We start from the raw sequence: 16,279 nt of genomic DNA on the forward strand, positions 1-16,279 counted from the left end.
CTTTAGTAAGAATTAACAACTAACTTTGTTGAAAACAATGAATTGTAGTGTTAGATGCTATCATTTGCTTTAAGCATAGTTATCACCGCACCATTTAACAGGTAAATCCCTTATCTGATAATGGCTAGAAATGTTTGAAAGACCACAAAAAGTGGGGAAAAACATGATTTAGTGAAAAGAATGTAGGCTTTAGAGTCAGACTTTGGATCAAATATCTGCTGTGTACTATACCACCAGTAAGGCTATGGTACTTACCTGAATCTTCCTGAACTATAGTTTCTTCATCTGTAATATGAAGACAGTAATACTTCTGGAGTTTCTTTTAGAAGATTCATGGAGTAATACATGTAGAGCATCAAGCATAATATGGTATATGGAAGACAAAATTTGGCTATTATATGTCTTATAATTATTTAAATATGCCCAACCTGTGTATAAAAATGATTTAGATGGCTTACAATAAGATATACTTTTATAAGTAGAACAATTATGCCCCCTGCAGTCCCAAATGAAGGCAAAGTGCTTTTTTTTTCTAATCTAGTGCACATTAATACCAACTATGTGCAGGAACCCAGGTACTAGAAATTCAAGAAAAAGACATAGTCCCTGCTCTCAAAGCTCTTGTAATTTTTAGAAATTGGACTTAGAACTGCCTTGATGACAACATAATATAGTGGTTAAGAGCACCTACACTGAAACTATACTTCCTGGGTAGGAACTCAGCCTCTTCACTTAGTATTCATGTGACCACAGGGAAGTTAACCTCTTTCTGCTCTGCTTTTCTCATCCAGGAAATGGAGATAATACTATTACCTCCCTCATACGGTTCTATTGAAACTTAAATGAGCTAAAATTTGTAAAGCATTTAGAATAATGTCTGCCACATGGTAGGCACTATGTGAGCATTAAATGAAAATTATGATACACGATACCAAGCTTTTGCAGCTTCTGAGTAGGTTTCAGAGTACATCTTTTGATCTTTTGCTGAATTTAGTCTCCCACTTTCCTGAACTGGGTTAAAATGATACTGTTTTCTTTACTTATACTGCCTTATATGCCTAAGGAAACTAGAGCTCAGCCAGTGTCATTTCACCAATTCTAAATAATAAAGTATCTATTTTTTGGAATTTTACATCTAATTCAAGTCCACATGTACTGTAATATGTTAATAAATGTCACTGTTTGATGCAACCTTTTTCTGCATTAATCTGCTACAAGGAGTTTGAAGATTTGTGTTGTGCCCCCACCTAATCAAAACCAGTTGATTTCCCGTTATGGCTACATATACTCTGTATTGAAATAGGAGTTCACATAAGCAGAGTAATATAAGCAAAGTTCCTTTTTACTCATAAGAAGAAATCCAAGTTTAATATTTTACTTTAACTTGAGTTTTGATGTGATACTGAATTTTACTACTGATTTATTTGCATATGTTAAACTATCCTTGGCTGATGTTGAAAGGATGATTGTATTTTAAAACAGACTAAAATACTTAATGTATGTACCCCCCAAAAATTTTTGAAAAATGAACTTGAAACTTTTGCCACTCTCACAGTTTTGATACACCTTTTATCCCAGTGCTCAAATTTTGTGTTCAAAATAGCAATGATTTCTTTAAAAAATTAGTGTCTGATCACAATCTGTTTGGGAATATCTATTTCCTGAAAAAAACCTGTCTGGTCATAAGAGAAACTTCTTGTGGTAGGTTATTTTAACTTTTCTTCTGAGTATTATATTAGTTATATTCTTGTAACTGTTTTACTTACCAAGTTATTTGGACTATGTTACATCACATTTTTGAATGTTTAACTTTATTGTGCTTCTTGGAAAGCAAAGGACTCTTTTTGAGATGGAGTCTTGCACCTCCGCCTCCCAGGGTCAAGTGATTCTCCTTGCCTGGGCCTCCCAAGTAGCTGGGATTACAGGCACCCGCCACCATGCCCAGCTAATTTTTTTGTACTTTTAGTTTGTACTTTTAGTAGAGACAGGGTTTCAACAATGTTGGTCAGGCTGGTCTCGAACTCCTGACCTTGTGATCTGCCTGCCTTGGCCTCCCAAAGTTCTGGGATTACAGGCATGAGCCACCGCACCCAGCTGAGAAGCAAAGCATTCTTAATGCCTAATGTGTGGTTTATACATTTTGTGTTTCATAATGCAATCAAGATTTAAGTCATAATGCCAGTAAGCCAACCACCAATATCCAAAATTTAAACTCTACAAGGAGTAACTATAGCAGGTTTCATTTATATAAGAGACTCTTAAAAATAGATACTTAAAAACTAGGTACTTTTTTTTCCTCAACTCAATAGGATGACCTTGGGAAGGATGCAAAATGCATAGATTATTTAATTTCTTGTTATATCATAATGTGGTAGAAATTGATAAATCAAGATAAGTATTTTCATAGTGATTTAGAATGCTAAATCATGGTAGAGAAACATTCTTAGTGAGCTTTGATTCTAGTTTTGACACTCATTTATTTCATTCCCTGGCAAGCCACCTGTGTCTATATGTGTCATTTGTATAACAGTAGTAATGATAAAAGCCGCCACCTCTGACACCCTGGGTGCCAAGTATGTAATCCTCTAAATTATCATCCACCTCGTGAGGTAGATAGACCCTGATATCTCCAGATTATAAATGCAGAAACTGGGTAGAAACAGTGGCAGACGCCTGTAATCCCAGTTACTTGGGAGGCTAAGGTAGCAGAATCGCTTGGCTGGGAGGCCAAGGTTGCAGTGAGCCGAGATCTCACCACTGCACTCCAGCCTCGGTGACAGAGTAAGACTGTCTCAAAAAACTAAAAAATAAAAGTAAAAAAAATAAATGCAGAAACTGGAGTCTTAGCCCCTGGATCTATAGCCCTCTATTGAAGTGTTATTATACCAGTCATTTACTTACTGGAATTAACTAGTAGTAAGTTAAATTTGGCCTTATTTATTACCCAAAGCAAGACAATGGTAAGAAACTCATTACAGGATGCCCTTACCACCAAACTGGTCTTATGGAAATTGATATACTTTTTTCTTTTTGAGACCAAGTCTTGCTCTGTCACCCAGGCTGGACTACAGTGGCATGATCTCAGCTCACTGCCACCTCCACCTCCCCTGGTTCAAGCGATTCTCATGCCTCAACCTGCTGAGTAGCTGAGACTACAGGCATGCGCCACCATGCCCTGCTAATTTTTGTATTTTGAGTAGAGACGGGGTTTCACCATGTTGGCCAGGCTGGTTTCAAACTCCTGAGCTCAAGCAATCCACCCGCCTCGGCTTCCCAAAGTGCTGGGATTACAGGCGTGAGACACTGCATCTGGCTAGAAATTGATACACTTTTAAAAATAAAATGTCAGAGTAAATTTAATAAAAATCTTTGGGCTGGGTGTGGTGGCTCACACCTGTAATCCCAGCACTTTGGAGACCAAGGTGGGTGGATCACGAGGTCAGGAGACGGAGACCATCCTGGCTAACACGGTGAAACACCATCTACTAAAAATACAAAAAATTAGCTGGGCGTGGTGGTGGGCACCTGTAGTCCCAGCTACTCGGGAGGCTGAGGCAGGAGAATGGCGTGAACCTGGGAGGCGGAGCTTGCAGTGAGCCGAGATTGCACCACTGCACTCCAGCCTGGGTAACAGAGCGAGACTCCATCTCAAAAAAAAAAAAAAAAAAGCCTTTGTTCATTCTATTAGTTGCTGAATTGTTGAGGAGTTTCCCTCCTTGTGTTGAGCAATGCTGTTAGTGGATTCTGGTTATTATTTACTGCTCTACCTCAAGGGGCAAACCATGACCCACAGGATAAATCTGTCCTGCTGCCTGTTTTTGTAAATAAGTTTCATTGGAACATACCCATGCTTATTCCTTTACATATGGCCTACAAGGCCTAACATATTTACTGTCTGGCTCTCTGTAGAAAAGATTGCTAATCTCCTGCTCTATCTTATTCAATGTAAGATTTGAAGCAATCTAATGTAATATCTGATCCTAAACATATATGAAACTTTCTTTAGAAATTTCCATTCAACTTATATCCTTTTTTGCCTCAGCTTCATTCCACTCATTTGAGAATTTTACTGGTGTCTTGACACCTGGCAGTTATGTGTAACATTGCCCAAGTGGTTGGATGTGTTTTAGGGTCATTTCTTTCTTCCTGTGGTAAACATTTTTTTCCTATCCCATTAAAAAGATAACAAAGAGGATACAAGAAAGATTTAATTTACAGAGAAATAAAATTTGGCCATATGTTAGTTTTTTTGTTTACCTTCCCTGCCCAGGAGGAGCCAATCATGTATCCAATTAGGTGGTTATCTGATCCCTTTGAAAATAATGTCTGTCCGTTCCCTCTGTTGAGGCAAGTGAGAGCAAGGCCTCCTGACGCACTCAAGTTTCACAAGCCTTGGGATCTTGAGGCTGCCCTTTACTTAGGGTTCATAATTGATAGTGAGAACGTTTTCCAATATCACACACATGAATATAATTATGTGAGAGTAACTTTTGTAGAATTACAAAAGAGTACCCTGAGACTAATTATGCAGCGTTAAGTTTTTGCTCTGATACTGCTTCCAAAAGAGATTTGGGTTCAGAAAATGTTTTGAATTTCTTTTTTAATTTTTCCTGGGTGCTCACTACACTACAAAACAGAAATCAAGCATCAACTTGTTTTTGTTACTTGGCAGGAAGTACCACCATGACGTGGCATTTTGCTTGTACTGTCTGTGTCAATTCAATAGTAAACTTAATCTTACAACAGGCTTCAACTTAATAACAATTTGTATTCCTAGTTGATGTTTAAATGGTAAATTGGGCTAAGTTGGAAAATATATTACATGTATCTGAAATAGTTAGGAAAATAGGAATGAATGTTATTGTAGGTTGCACATGTATAGTAAACCTAGTGGTACCAAAACTCAGTTGATGTAAATCCAGCAAGTTTTAGTTAATAAAAATACTTTAAAAAAAAAAAAGCCAAGAAATATATCTGTTTGTTCTTGGTGGAAATACTCTGGGGAATATGCAGGCTTTACTTGGGAGAAAGGTAGTATTCTATTTAAAGAGAAATAGAATTTCTAAAAGATAATACACATCACCAAAATGATGAATGAGCTTTTGAATTTTTTATCAGTAAAAACTGAGACATTCTTTCCTACTTTGGTTTGTACTATTAGCAGCAAAGATATTTCCAAAAGGCTATCAAAATTCATGTTTATGTCCAAAAAAAGATTGTTTAGCTATAATAGCATAGTACTTCTCACAAGCATCCAATCTTATTGTTCCTAAATCTAGAGTAGATGAGTGGTAGTAAGAGACATTCCAGTGTGGTGGAAAGAATATAAATGCTCTCTGGGTTTTTTTGGTTTTGCTTTGGGTAGATTATTCAAACATTGAGATTGCATTCTCACTGTACAATTGGGTAATTTCTTTTTTGTAGAATTTTGTAATAGATTAAGATAACGCATGTAAAGTAGCAGGTATATTGCTTGGCACGTTGCTTTTACTTGCCAGCTACGTAGCTCATCATCATTTAAATTAATCATTTAGAGTGATTGTTTCATGAGTAGTTGTGTTCTTTTCACTCAGTGTTTTCTGATGGTTCTCTTCCTGTGTTACAGTAGTGGACAGGGTGTGCGTGTGTTTGCATTTTAATGCTATAACTATGATATATTATCAAAATTAAATGAAAATAAACTTTTGGGGGTGTTTTGATGCAGACAGCTTTATTAAACCGCCTGGAGCGAATTTTCGAAGCGTGTTTTCCTTCCATACTTGTCCCTGATGCTGAAGAGGAAGTTACTTCCCTGAAGCACTTGCTGGAAACAAGCACTTTGCCAATGAAAACGAGAGAGGCCTTACCTGAAAGTGGGTAAGTAGGAGACTGTTTTTAGATAGCATGTGTTTTTGTTATTTTTAGCAGTTCTAATTTATAAGTTTATCTTAAAACATCAAGGTTCAGGCCGGGCGCAGTGGATCACCTGAGGTCAGGAGTTTGAGACCAGCCTAACCAACATGGTGAAACCCTGTCTCTACTAAAAATACAAAAAATTAGTAGGGTGTGGTGGAGCATGCCTGTAATCCCAGCTACTTGGGATTGAGGTTGAGGCACAAGAATCGCTTGAACCCAGAAGACGGAGGTTGCAGTGAGCCAAGATCACTGCACTCCAGCCTCAGTGACAGAGCAAGACTCTTATCTCCAAAAAAAAAAAAAAAATTAAGGCTCAAAAACATTGTGTCAAAACCTAAACTCCCTGCGTCTTTACTTTTGAGCTATTTCTTTTTATATTTCTAAATCAATAATCAGTTGATGTTATATATTATTTTTTGACTTCTTAGAATGAAAACTGAAAATTTAGATCTTACCTCTGCTATTCTCCTCCCCTCATCTTCCCCATACATCAGCTTTTGGTTAATTTCTTATTTGGCATTTTCATTATTATAATCACGTATGTATTGTTGACTCTTAAGCCACTGTTTTCTTTATAGTACAACTTCTTCCTGGACTTCTCTTTTTCGTTAATGTTTCCCTACCCTTTAAGAGCTTGTTCATACACTTGTGATCCAACACCTTATCATTCTGCTCCCATCTAGAATGGTTTCAGTCTGGTCTTACACATACACTGTCTTGGGACTTCCCTTCACTTAGATCCCATTTCGGTGGAGCACATCCTCCAATAGCCTTCTGAGAAAAAAGATAGATGGTAGGTAAATTTTTATTCTACTCTCACATTAAATTTATAGTTTAAGATCTCTTTGTTGCTGATGTTCTGAAATTTCACAGTGAAATACCTTTTTTTCTTTGAGACAGTCTCGCTCTGTTGCCCAGGCTGGAGTGATCTCAGCTCACTGCAGCCTCTGCCTCCTGGGTTCAAGCAGTTCTCCTGCCTCAGCCTCCCGAGTAGCTGGGATTACAGGCACCCACCACCATGCCTGGCTAATTTTTTGTATTTTTTAGTAGAGATGGGGTTTCACCATGTTGGCCAGGCTGGTCTAGAACTCCTTACCTCAGGTAATCCACCTGCCTCGGCCCCCCAAATTGCTGGGATTATAGGCGTGAGCCACCGCACCCGGCCTTAGTTATTTTTCTAGTGACTGTAAGTATTGGCTCTTGATTTCATTCAAACAGTTATACACTTAACGTCGGACCCAAGAGTAATTGGAATGTGTATTATGTCACAGCCATATTATAAGTAGAACTCATGGTGAAAGTTACTGAGTAACCTATTGTTGATGGCTTCATCATGGCCTTTGCAGGGAATTGCTAGATGTGTGGACTGAGCTACAGGATATCCATGATGCACATGGCTTGAGATACCAGTGGGGCGGCTCCCATAGCAACAAGAAGCTTTTGTGCTCCTTGGGAATAGACACCCGAAACATTGTGAGTTTGTTAGTACCTTGAAAAATCTTTTAATCAACCTGTGGATGTTTTAAAATTCTGTTATACTTTTGTTTAAGCCGTGGTAAGCTAGTTCCTCAGAAAATAAATATTTGGTTTAAATGTTCCTTTATATTGAATGTGCTGACTTTTAAACATCAATCTACCTAAATTTTTCTCTAATCAATACTTATTTTTAGAAAAAATTGTTTTAGTAGTTTTTCTTAAATATAAAATGAAGGAATTGGACTGGGAGATAAATTAACCCATATGGGCAATTTTTAAGTTTCATCAATTTATCATTCCCAATATATGTAATAAAACATCTCAAGCATATTTGGAAACTATTTCATTGTATGATAGATTATTCTCTAAATATATGTTCTTTCTGTCTAACGTGTATGTAGCTCTTCACGGGCAATAAGAAGCAGCCTGTTATAGTGCCCATGTATGCAGCAGGATTGGTAAGTACAAAAATCTCTCTGCATGTATTTATCATTACTGCATTTATTCTGTAAAATCATCTTAAAATACACTTCTATGTCATGCTATATAAGACATTTAGTGTTAGAATCTGAAGGGTATAAATAGATCTTTTTTGATCTCATAAATCCCATCAATTATTGATCTCAGGACTTTTAAAGTATTTCATTAATTACAGATACTGTTTTTAGATTGAAAATTTTTATCTTAGTAATATTAGCATATATAACTGTAAAATGCACCTTTGGAGGATTCTTTTCTTTTCTAAACTTGCTTTAAAGAAAAAGAAGCTGAAGTATCAGAAGGCCTAAAAATATCATTTGTTTTAATCAAGTTATTAATTTTAAATGCAATATTGAGGCTATAGATGTACATAAAAGCTTAGAAACACCAAATTATAATGAAATGAAAATGAGCCAGGACTCATAATGGGTTCTTAGTTTTTCCGTTAATGTTTTAAATGTGTTGAATTTTGTTTTTTCAGATATGCCAGGTAGTCCCAGAAAACAGACATTTTCATTCTGTTCCTTCTCAAGACTCAGTCACATTTTAGAGTTTGATGTTTGTGTTTTTTGTTGTGTATTTTTATCAATGAATAAAAATGCCCCATCAAACTAAAAACATTAACCGTTAAATTGGAAATAAGGAAAAAAAATGGAGGAATCTTTGGTATAGAATTTATACAACCCATTATGTGCATGTGACAGTTAATTTGCTGTGGAACTTGACCTTTAAATCTACAAACTTTCTCCGTGAATAAGCACTAATTATTGATTTTGAATTGGAACATTTTGATTTGTGGAATTTTCTAGAGTTTTGGGTTTTTTTAAATATGTTTACTCCTTTGTAAATGGTTATCATGTACTTTAAAAACCTTTTGATGATCCCCACATTGTTTTCTGTTGTAGGTAAATATAATGCTGGACATTTCTTTAACTTTTTGGTTATTTGGATTTCTCTTTTTCTCAAGGAGTAGCAATCCAGAGGTTGTTGATGTTATGGAACTAGGAATTTAATTTGTAGGCACTTTCATTCAGCATATTAGGGGCAGTGACCTACTTAATGCTTATGCATAGCCTCAGCCCATTAGCCAGTTCTGTGAGGTTTGTGAGAAGTTAGAGGCTAAAGCTCATGCTTTATTTTTCAACCTTTATTAGTAGTATTTTTACTATTTCTATGGACTTTTTTTCCACTTCTTTCCTCCCCGCCCACTTTTTTTCCAGTTTATTTTCACATCTGTCAGCTCATACCTATGGCTACTATTTCTATAAGCTTTAATTCCAAAGATTATTTAATGAATATAAATGTATCTCCCCTCCTCCATCTTTGTGATATCTTTCATTTAGAAACTTTTTTTAATATCAAGTTTTAATTATAGCTAAATTTACCCATGGTGCCTTACACATATGAGATATTCAATAATCTTTTGATCTCACCTGGAGAAATAGTACCTGAAGTGATCATTTAAGCCACTGGTTCTCAAACTTTAATGTATATCAGAATCACTTGGAAGACTTGTTAAAACACAAATTGCTGCGCACCCCCCCACCCCCCTGTTTCTTTTTCAGTATTTCTGAGGTAGGCTCGAGAATTTGCACATCTGACAAGTTCCAAGGTGACACAGAAGCTGCTGATTGGGGATCACAATTTGAGAACCACTGCTTAAAGTGATCGTTCAAATTAAAAAACTTGGCTGAGACTAGTAATTGTTTGCCAAATGTATCGTCTCTGCATAAGGGCACACTAGAGGGCCTGTATAATACATATGGTATTATAATACATATGGTATTGAGTTAGACCATGAACGTATTTCATTTTTCTAGCTGCTTGGTTAAACGCTTTCAGATGTGCTACTGTTAAGAATTGATTCTGCAAACTGTTTTTGTTAGTTTACACCTATTTTACTGGGGAAGGGAGGAGGCATGGATTCTCCTGAAAATTTTAGAAATTTACAGATTCTAACATTAAAGACTTAGCAGCTTTGAGTTTTTTTTTGGTTGTTTGTTTGTTTTTGTTTTTTTGTGTTTTTGTTTTGGCCCAGTTAAGGATGATTTTGTCTAGGATATAACCTTTGAAAAACATTCAAAAGCTTTTCAGATATTGTTTTAAAACATGTAACAGTTTGACTTTTTTCAGGCCTAGATTATGGCCCATTTTGAGTTTGGTAGAGTGTTGAAAAATACTGATTTTTTTCCTCTTTATTTCTATAGCCATACTGAACATCTATCTTTCTTACTCAAAAAGCATATTAGGCTGGGCGCGGTGGCTCATGCCTGTAATCCTAGCACTTTGGGAGGCCAGGATGGGTGGATCACCTGAGGTCAGGAGTTCGAGACCAGCCTGGCCAACGTGGAGAAACCCCATCTCTACTAAAAAAATACAAAAAATTAGCCAGGCATGGTGGTGGACACCTGTAATCTTAGCTACTTGGGAGGCTGAGGCAGGAGAATCACTTGAACCTGGGGGGTAGAGGTTGCAGTGGGCTGAGATCACACCATTGCACTCCATCCTGGGCAACAAGAGCAAAACTCCGTCTCCAAAAACAAAACAAAAAAACAAAAAAAAGGTGTATTAGATTTGTAACAAACCCTATGGAACCTGTAAGATGTTTTTCCTCTCTAAAAAGGCTGTATATCTGCTTTGCCTGTCCAAGGAACTAAGTACTAAGTCTCCAGTGCTGTCGTAGAGATAAGGATCAAACATTAAGTTTACACTGAAGGATATAGATGTCACATTATATGGTGTGTTTTAGAATCAGCTCTCACTTCTCACCATGGGGTAATGTGTACAAAGGGTGCCCTTTCTTACAATTTTAGTGTCATTAGTGTTGGATTTTTAGAGGTTAGATGTGACATATTGTTGTCTCCCCCCACCCATCCCAAGTTGGTTGCTTTTGCTTTCATGTGACAGTAATAACTCTGTACTTTAAAACATCTGATTTAAAATATAAAGTCTTGCTTTAAAAACTTTTGATTTTAAAGGTATTACTGTGAAATGGTTCTCATTATAGTGCTATAGGATTTTCAGTAAATAAAATTTAAGAATAGCTGGGTGTGGTGGCATGAGCTTTGAGGCAAGAGGATCCCTTAAGCCAGGGAGTTTGAGGGCAGCCTGGGCAACATCATGAGACCTTGTCTCTTAAAAATGTCTCTTTTAAAAAAAAAAAAAAAAAGACTAGTTCCTTTTTGTCTTCAGTACTTTCCAAGTGACCTGTTTTTTACTTTCTTCTTTCTGATAGGTTAACTTAAGTTTATGGTCTGTGCCCCCCATCCCCATTAAAGGCTAATATTCCTTTTTCAGGGTATGTTAGAGCCCACCAAGGAACCATTGAAACCTCTTTCTGCTGCAGAAAAAATAGCTTCCATCGGTCAGACAGCCACCATGTCACCAGATATGAACACATGTACATCTGATCAGTTCCAGGTAAAAATATCTGTATGTATATAAATATGTTTATGCATGTATATACACATATATCCACACATACTGCCTTTTTCCTTCATTTATGACTTAAGTTTTAAAAATATTTGTAAAGCTTGATTTAATGATGGACATGATTTTGATCAACATCCCTTGGAATACAATGAACAAATTGTCTTTAATTTTCAAAAACAGAAAAGCACAATTTGAGAATTGTGCTTTGAGAAAAGCACAATTATGGGTAAGTTCTTAAACCTATCCAGGCCTTAGTCTCTTTATCTATAAATTGAAGGGTTTAAAACAGGTATCTCTAAAGTCCCTACAGTTTGAATATTGTGTGATCATAATTACTGACACAAATCTGGTAAGTGCTGGATTTTCAAAAAAAAGAAAAAAGGAAACACTGTATTTATACCAACTCTATAAGTCTGCAATTGTATGTGTATTTTTTCTGGAATCCTGTGAAATTTTATAAAACAGTAAAGGTTAGATATGTCCATTGCCTTAAACTTGTTTTTAGAGTTTAAGCAAAATGGTTATTTAACTCGAAAATGATTTGACCTTTAACAAAACAATCTATGGATTAGGAAAATAGAAAACTTTTTTTTTTTTTTTTTGAGATGGAGTCTTGCTCTGTCTCCCAGGCTGGAGTGCAGTGGTACAATCTCAGTTCACTATAACCTCTGCCTCCTGGGTTCAAGCAATTCTCCTGCCTCAGCCTCCCAAGTAGCTGGGACTACAGGTGTGTGCCAACATGCCCAGCTAATTTTTGTGTTTTTAGTAGAGATGGGGTTTCACCATGTTGGCCAGGCTGGTATCGAACTTATGACAGGTGATCCACCCACCTTGGCTTCCCAAAGTGCTGGGATTACAGGTGTGAGCCATCACACCCAGCCAGAAAACTGTCTTGCCTTTCTTACCCTTTACCTCCTTGGCACACTTAAGCACAAATTTTTTTTCAGACTAATATGTTAATATAAAGTCTTCTCTCACTTTTTGTCCGGGTAAAATGGGCCATTTGGGCTTGCTTACTCTTTCCATATCAAGTTACAAACTGACTCAGTGCTGGTTAAATATTGTATTTTTAGAAGATTAGTATTTTTAAGTGAACATTACCATTTCTAAAACATATTCTTACCATGTTTTGTCATTTCTTAACCTTAGATGTCATCTTTAATTGTATCTAACACAAAAAGTGTATGCTTAGCCTTTCCCAAAATGTGTTCCCATTGAACATTAATCCCCAGAGATGGTCCACTAAAGGGTTCCAGGGTAAAGTAAGTTTGGGAAATACTTCATATCATACCCCCATAACCACCCTTAGAGATCACAACACACATTAAGGACATTGAAGAGTCCTGCAATGCATGGCCTTAATTTTAATTCATTTCTCAAATTTACTTGGCCACAGGACCTTTTTTTGCAGAGATCAGAGGAGAGGGGAGTGGTAACACCTGCAGAACTAGTGTTTTGAAGAACATACTTCAGAAAATGTGTAAAGCATAGGTCCTGCCATTTTAGGTGTGTTTCAAGAAACATCTAATATTACTGCTGTGTACCACTATGTTTTATACTTGGGCATAGCTTAAATGTTACTTTGAAGCCAGCTTATTACTAGCACTGAATTAGTGGGCCAGAGGACTTTGATGTTTACAATGCCTGGCCTTGATGGTTGGGCAGCAGACAAGGTGGCTTGGGCAGAATGTCTCCGTAGGTAGAATCTGTTCTTAGTTACTTTAATTTTGTTGCCCTGATACGCCCTCTGGCTACAAACTGCTCTCCCAGGTCTGCCCTGTCTGTGCATATTTCAGAATTACCTTTCCCACGGCACATTTTTATTTCTGCCTCCATCTGCATTCTTAGTCCTACAGTGTTAGGTATTAGGAAAGTATTTTGAGTAACTACTTGGTACATTCACTGAAAATGGAGCTGTACTTACTGAGACCATTTGTTGCTAGTTTTGCTTGCTTCCTCCTCCATCTAACCACTTCCACCTTACAACCCCATAAACTATTGCTTATTGTATCAGTTAGCTGTTGCCTGTCATTTTTTCCTCCAGCTGATTTGATCTGTGTATTTCATTTCAGTCAGTCATAGCTTATCATTTTTCTCATATAATTTCACTATGAACTTGACAAAAAAGTAGTCCAGATGACCTAATGAAAAACATGTTTAGAATTTTGTGCTAAGATGCCTGACCTCCATCACAGAATTGTATGGTCCTTGCTTGACTACATACCTCTGACTCAGGTTAAAATATTTAACAGAGCAGGCATGGTGGCTCATGCCTGTAATCTCAGCACTTTGGGAGGCCAAGGCAGGTGGATTGCTTGAGCCCAGGAGTTCGACACCAGCCTAACCAACATGGCAAAACCCTGCATGATGGCATGAGCCTATAGTCCCAGCCTCTAAGGAGGCTGAGGTGGGAGAATCGCTTGAGCTCAGAAGCTTGAGGCTGCAGTGAGCTGTGTTCACACCAGTGCACTCCAGCCTGGGCAACCGAGTGAAACCCTGCCTCGAAAAAAAAAATTTAACAAACATCTGAAGTACATTTTCTAAAGAGTCTCTTTACAGAAAATTACGTGTGTGTGTGTGTGTGTGTGTGTATACACTTTTTTTTTTTTTGAGGTAGAGTCTTGCTCTGTCACCCAGGCTGGAGTGCAGTGGCATGATTTCAGCTCACTGCAACCTCCACCTCCTGGGTTCAAGCGATTCTCCTGGCCTCAGCCTCCCAAGTAGCTGGGACTACAGGCACACGCCACACCACCAGACTAATTTTCATATTTTTATTAGAGATGGAGTTTCACCATGCTGGCCAGGCTGGTCTCAAACTCCTGACCTCAAGTGATCTGCCCGCCTCAGCCTCCCAAAGTGCTGGGATTACAGGCGTGAGACATCGCACCCGGCCTAGAAAATATTTCTTACCACTCTTCTTTGGCATGCTACATACACACACACACGTATGTGTATGTCATACAAATGAAATACACACGTGTATGTGTGTGTGTGTGTGTGTGTGTATGTGTATATATATATATATATGTAATTTTACTTTTTGGCCATGCAGGAAGTTACATCTTCCTATGCCCTAGCCTTTAGTGCTAGAAGCAACAGTGGCATTCAAACTTAGCACAAGCACAATTGTATAATTCCCATTATGACTGCATGCTTTTGGGTCTGTCTATTCTATCCCAATTTTGATACCCATTGAGTTTGTTTTTATCTTCCAAATTGGCTTATATTCATCTTATAACTATTGCATCTCTTGTTTAGAAATTTATTAACTTAGTTTAAGGGTGAAACAGTAATTTTACCTTTTTTGGGATTATGTGTGTGTTTTCTTATTTTTATCTGCTGAATTTCAAGGTCACACCATTGTGCCACTACTGATTTCCCTCTTAGTAAGGTCAATACTTTACACTTTATCCATTGCTGAGTAGGGTCAACACTCTGACTAGCAGTTATCCATCTAGTTACCAGTACCAACGTCTCTTAGACTGCCTGATGTATTTTATTTGTGAATCAATTTGAGCTAGAAAAGAAAAATGATTATGTAGTTCCATGCTCACTTTTTTTTTTTTTTTTTTTGAAACAGAGTTTTGCTCTGTTGCCCAGGCTAGAGTGCAATGGCGCAGTCTCAGGTCACTGCAACCTCTGTCTCCTGGGTTCAAGTGATTCTCCTACCTCAGCCTCCCAAGAAGCTGGGATTGCAGGCACCTGCCACCACACCTGGCTAATTTTTATATTTTTAGTAGAGACCGGGTTTCACCATGTTGGCCAGGCTGGTCTCGAACTCCTGACCTCAAGTGATCCACCCACCTCGGCCTCCCAAAGTGTTGGGATTACAGGTGTAAGCCACCGTGCCTGGCCACCATGCTCACTTTTTACAGCATTGGAAAGGCTAAGTGATTTACCCAAAACCATGTATTAGTGGTACTGCTAGGACTGGAATCCAAGCCTCCTGTCTCCATGTTTTTGTTCTTTTTATTATGACCTTATTTGCCTAGTGCTTTTATCTCTGCAGTAATAATTCATCAGTAATAATTCATACCACATTGCTTCAAGTGGTTTTAAAATGCTTCATTCTCAAGCTTTCTCTGAGTTTCCATACTTGTGAACATTAGTTTTAGTCTTTTTTTGCTTCGGTATCCTGTTTTTCACCTTTTTCATTTCCATTAAATGTTGATTCATGTTTATCACCTCATTATGATTTTGGCTGTCTTCAAAATACCATACCCCTATTTGAGCAGCTCAGATTCAGCAAATCATTGAAATATTTCTAAGCACCCAGGTACTTGACATCATTCAGACAGAATGTGTTCATGGAAGAACTTGCTCCATTTATTCAGAAATTGTCCTAGATTTTGTCCATTCATTCAGTGTTGAATATGACCAAAGGTGTCACTGATCTAGAAGTGGAGTAAGTTGAGTCTGCTAGAATGCTTAGAGATGTTTGTTTCCTTTTATGATCAGCTAAAGAAGATATTTGCTAAATATTTATTAGCTGTGCAGGTAGGTTATAAACTAGGTTTTCAGCAGTTTAACTTTTATCTGAAATAATTATAGATTCATAGGAAGTTGCAAATATAGTACAGAGAAGTCCTTTGTACCCTTCACCAGTTTCCTCCATGGTTACATCTTACATAATATACTATAATGTAAAAGCCAGGAACATGACATTGGTACAATATGTGTATATAGTTCTATATCATTATATCACATAGGTAGATTCCTGTAACCACCACCACCAGTCAAGATGTAAAACTCTTCTACCATCACTACTATTAAGAACACCCTTAATAGTCACTGCCCCACAACCATCCCTATCCCATCCCTTACACCCACTAACTAATGTTAGTATTTTACTCGGTTTATACCTTGTTCCAGGCTGGACCTGATTTTTGGAGACTAAATACTTAAATTAATTTGCCTGTCATTGGTATCTCAGTTATCCAGACAGTCGTATTATAATATCATGGGATTAGACTTTTCAAAAATAACTGATTCATGC

The 16,279-nt window shown here is 37.4% G+C and overlaps 1 protein-coding gene across 2 annotated transcripts in view; it reads left to right on the forward strand.

Annotated features, from left to right (window-relative positions):
* The window catches only part of AFTPH (aftiphilin), a 67,651-nt gene that overhangs the window by 36,999 nt on the left and 14,373 nt on the right, over positions 1–16,279 (forward strand). For both annotated transcript variants that reach the window (XM_003262456.3, XM_030827444.1), the window contains exons 3-6: positions 5,705–5,856; positions 7,242–7,368; positions 7,773–7,829; positions 11,149–11,271. In XM_003262456.3, the coding sequence (XP_003262504.1) occupies positions 5,705–5,856; positions 7,242–7,368; positions 7,773–7,829; positions 11,149–11,271 (459 nt within the window). The remainder of the gene's footprint in view (positions 1–5,704; positions 5,857–7,241; positions 7,369–7,772; positions 7,830–11,148; positions 11,272–16,279) is intronic.

Source organism: Nomascus leucogenys, chromosome 14 (assembly GCF_006542625.1).
Source record: "Nomascus leucogenys isolate Asia chromosome 14, Asia_NLE_v1, whole genome shotgun sequence".
In the NCBI taxonomy this organism is placed as follows: Eukaryota; Metazoa; Chordata; class Mammalia; order Primates; family Hylobatidae; genus Nomascus; species Nomascus leucogenys.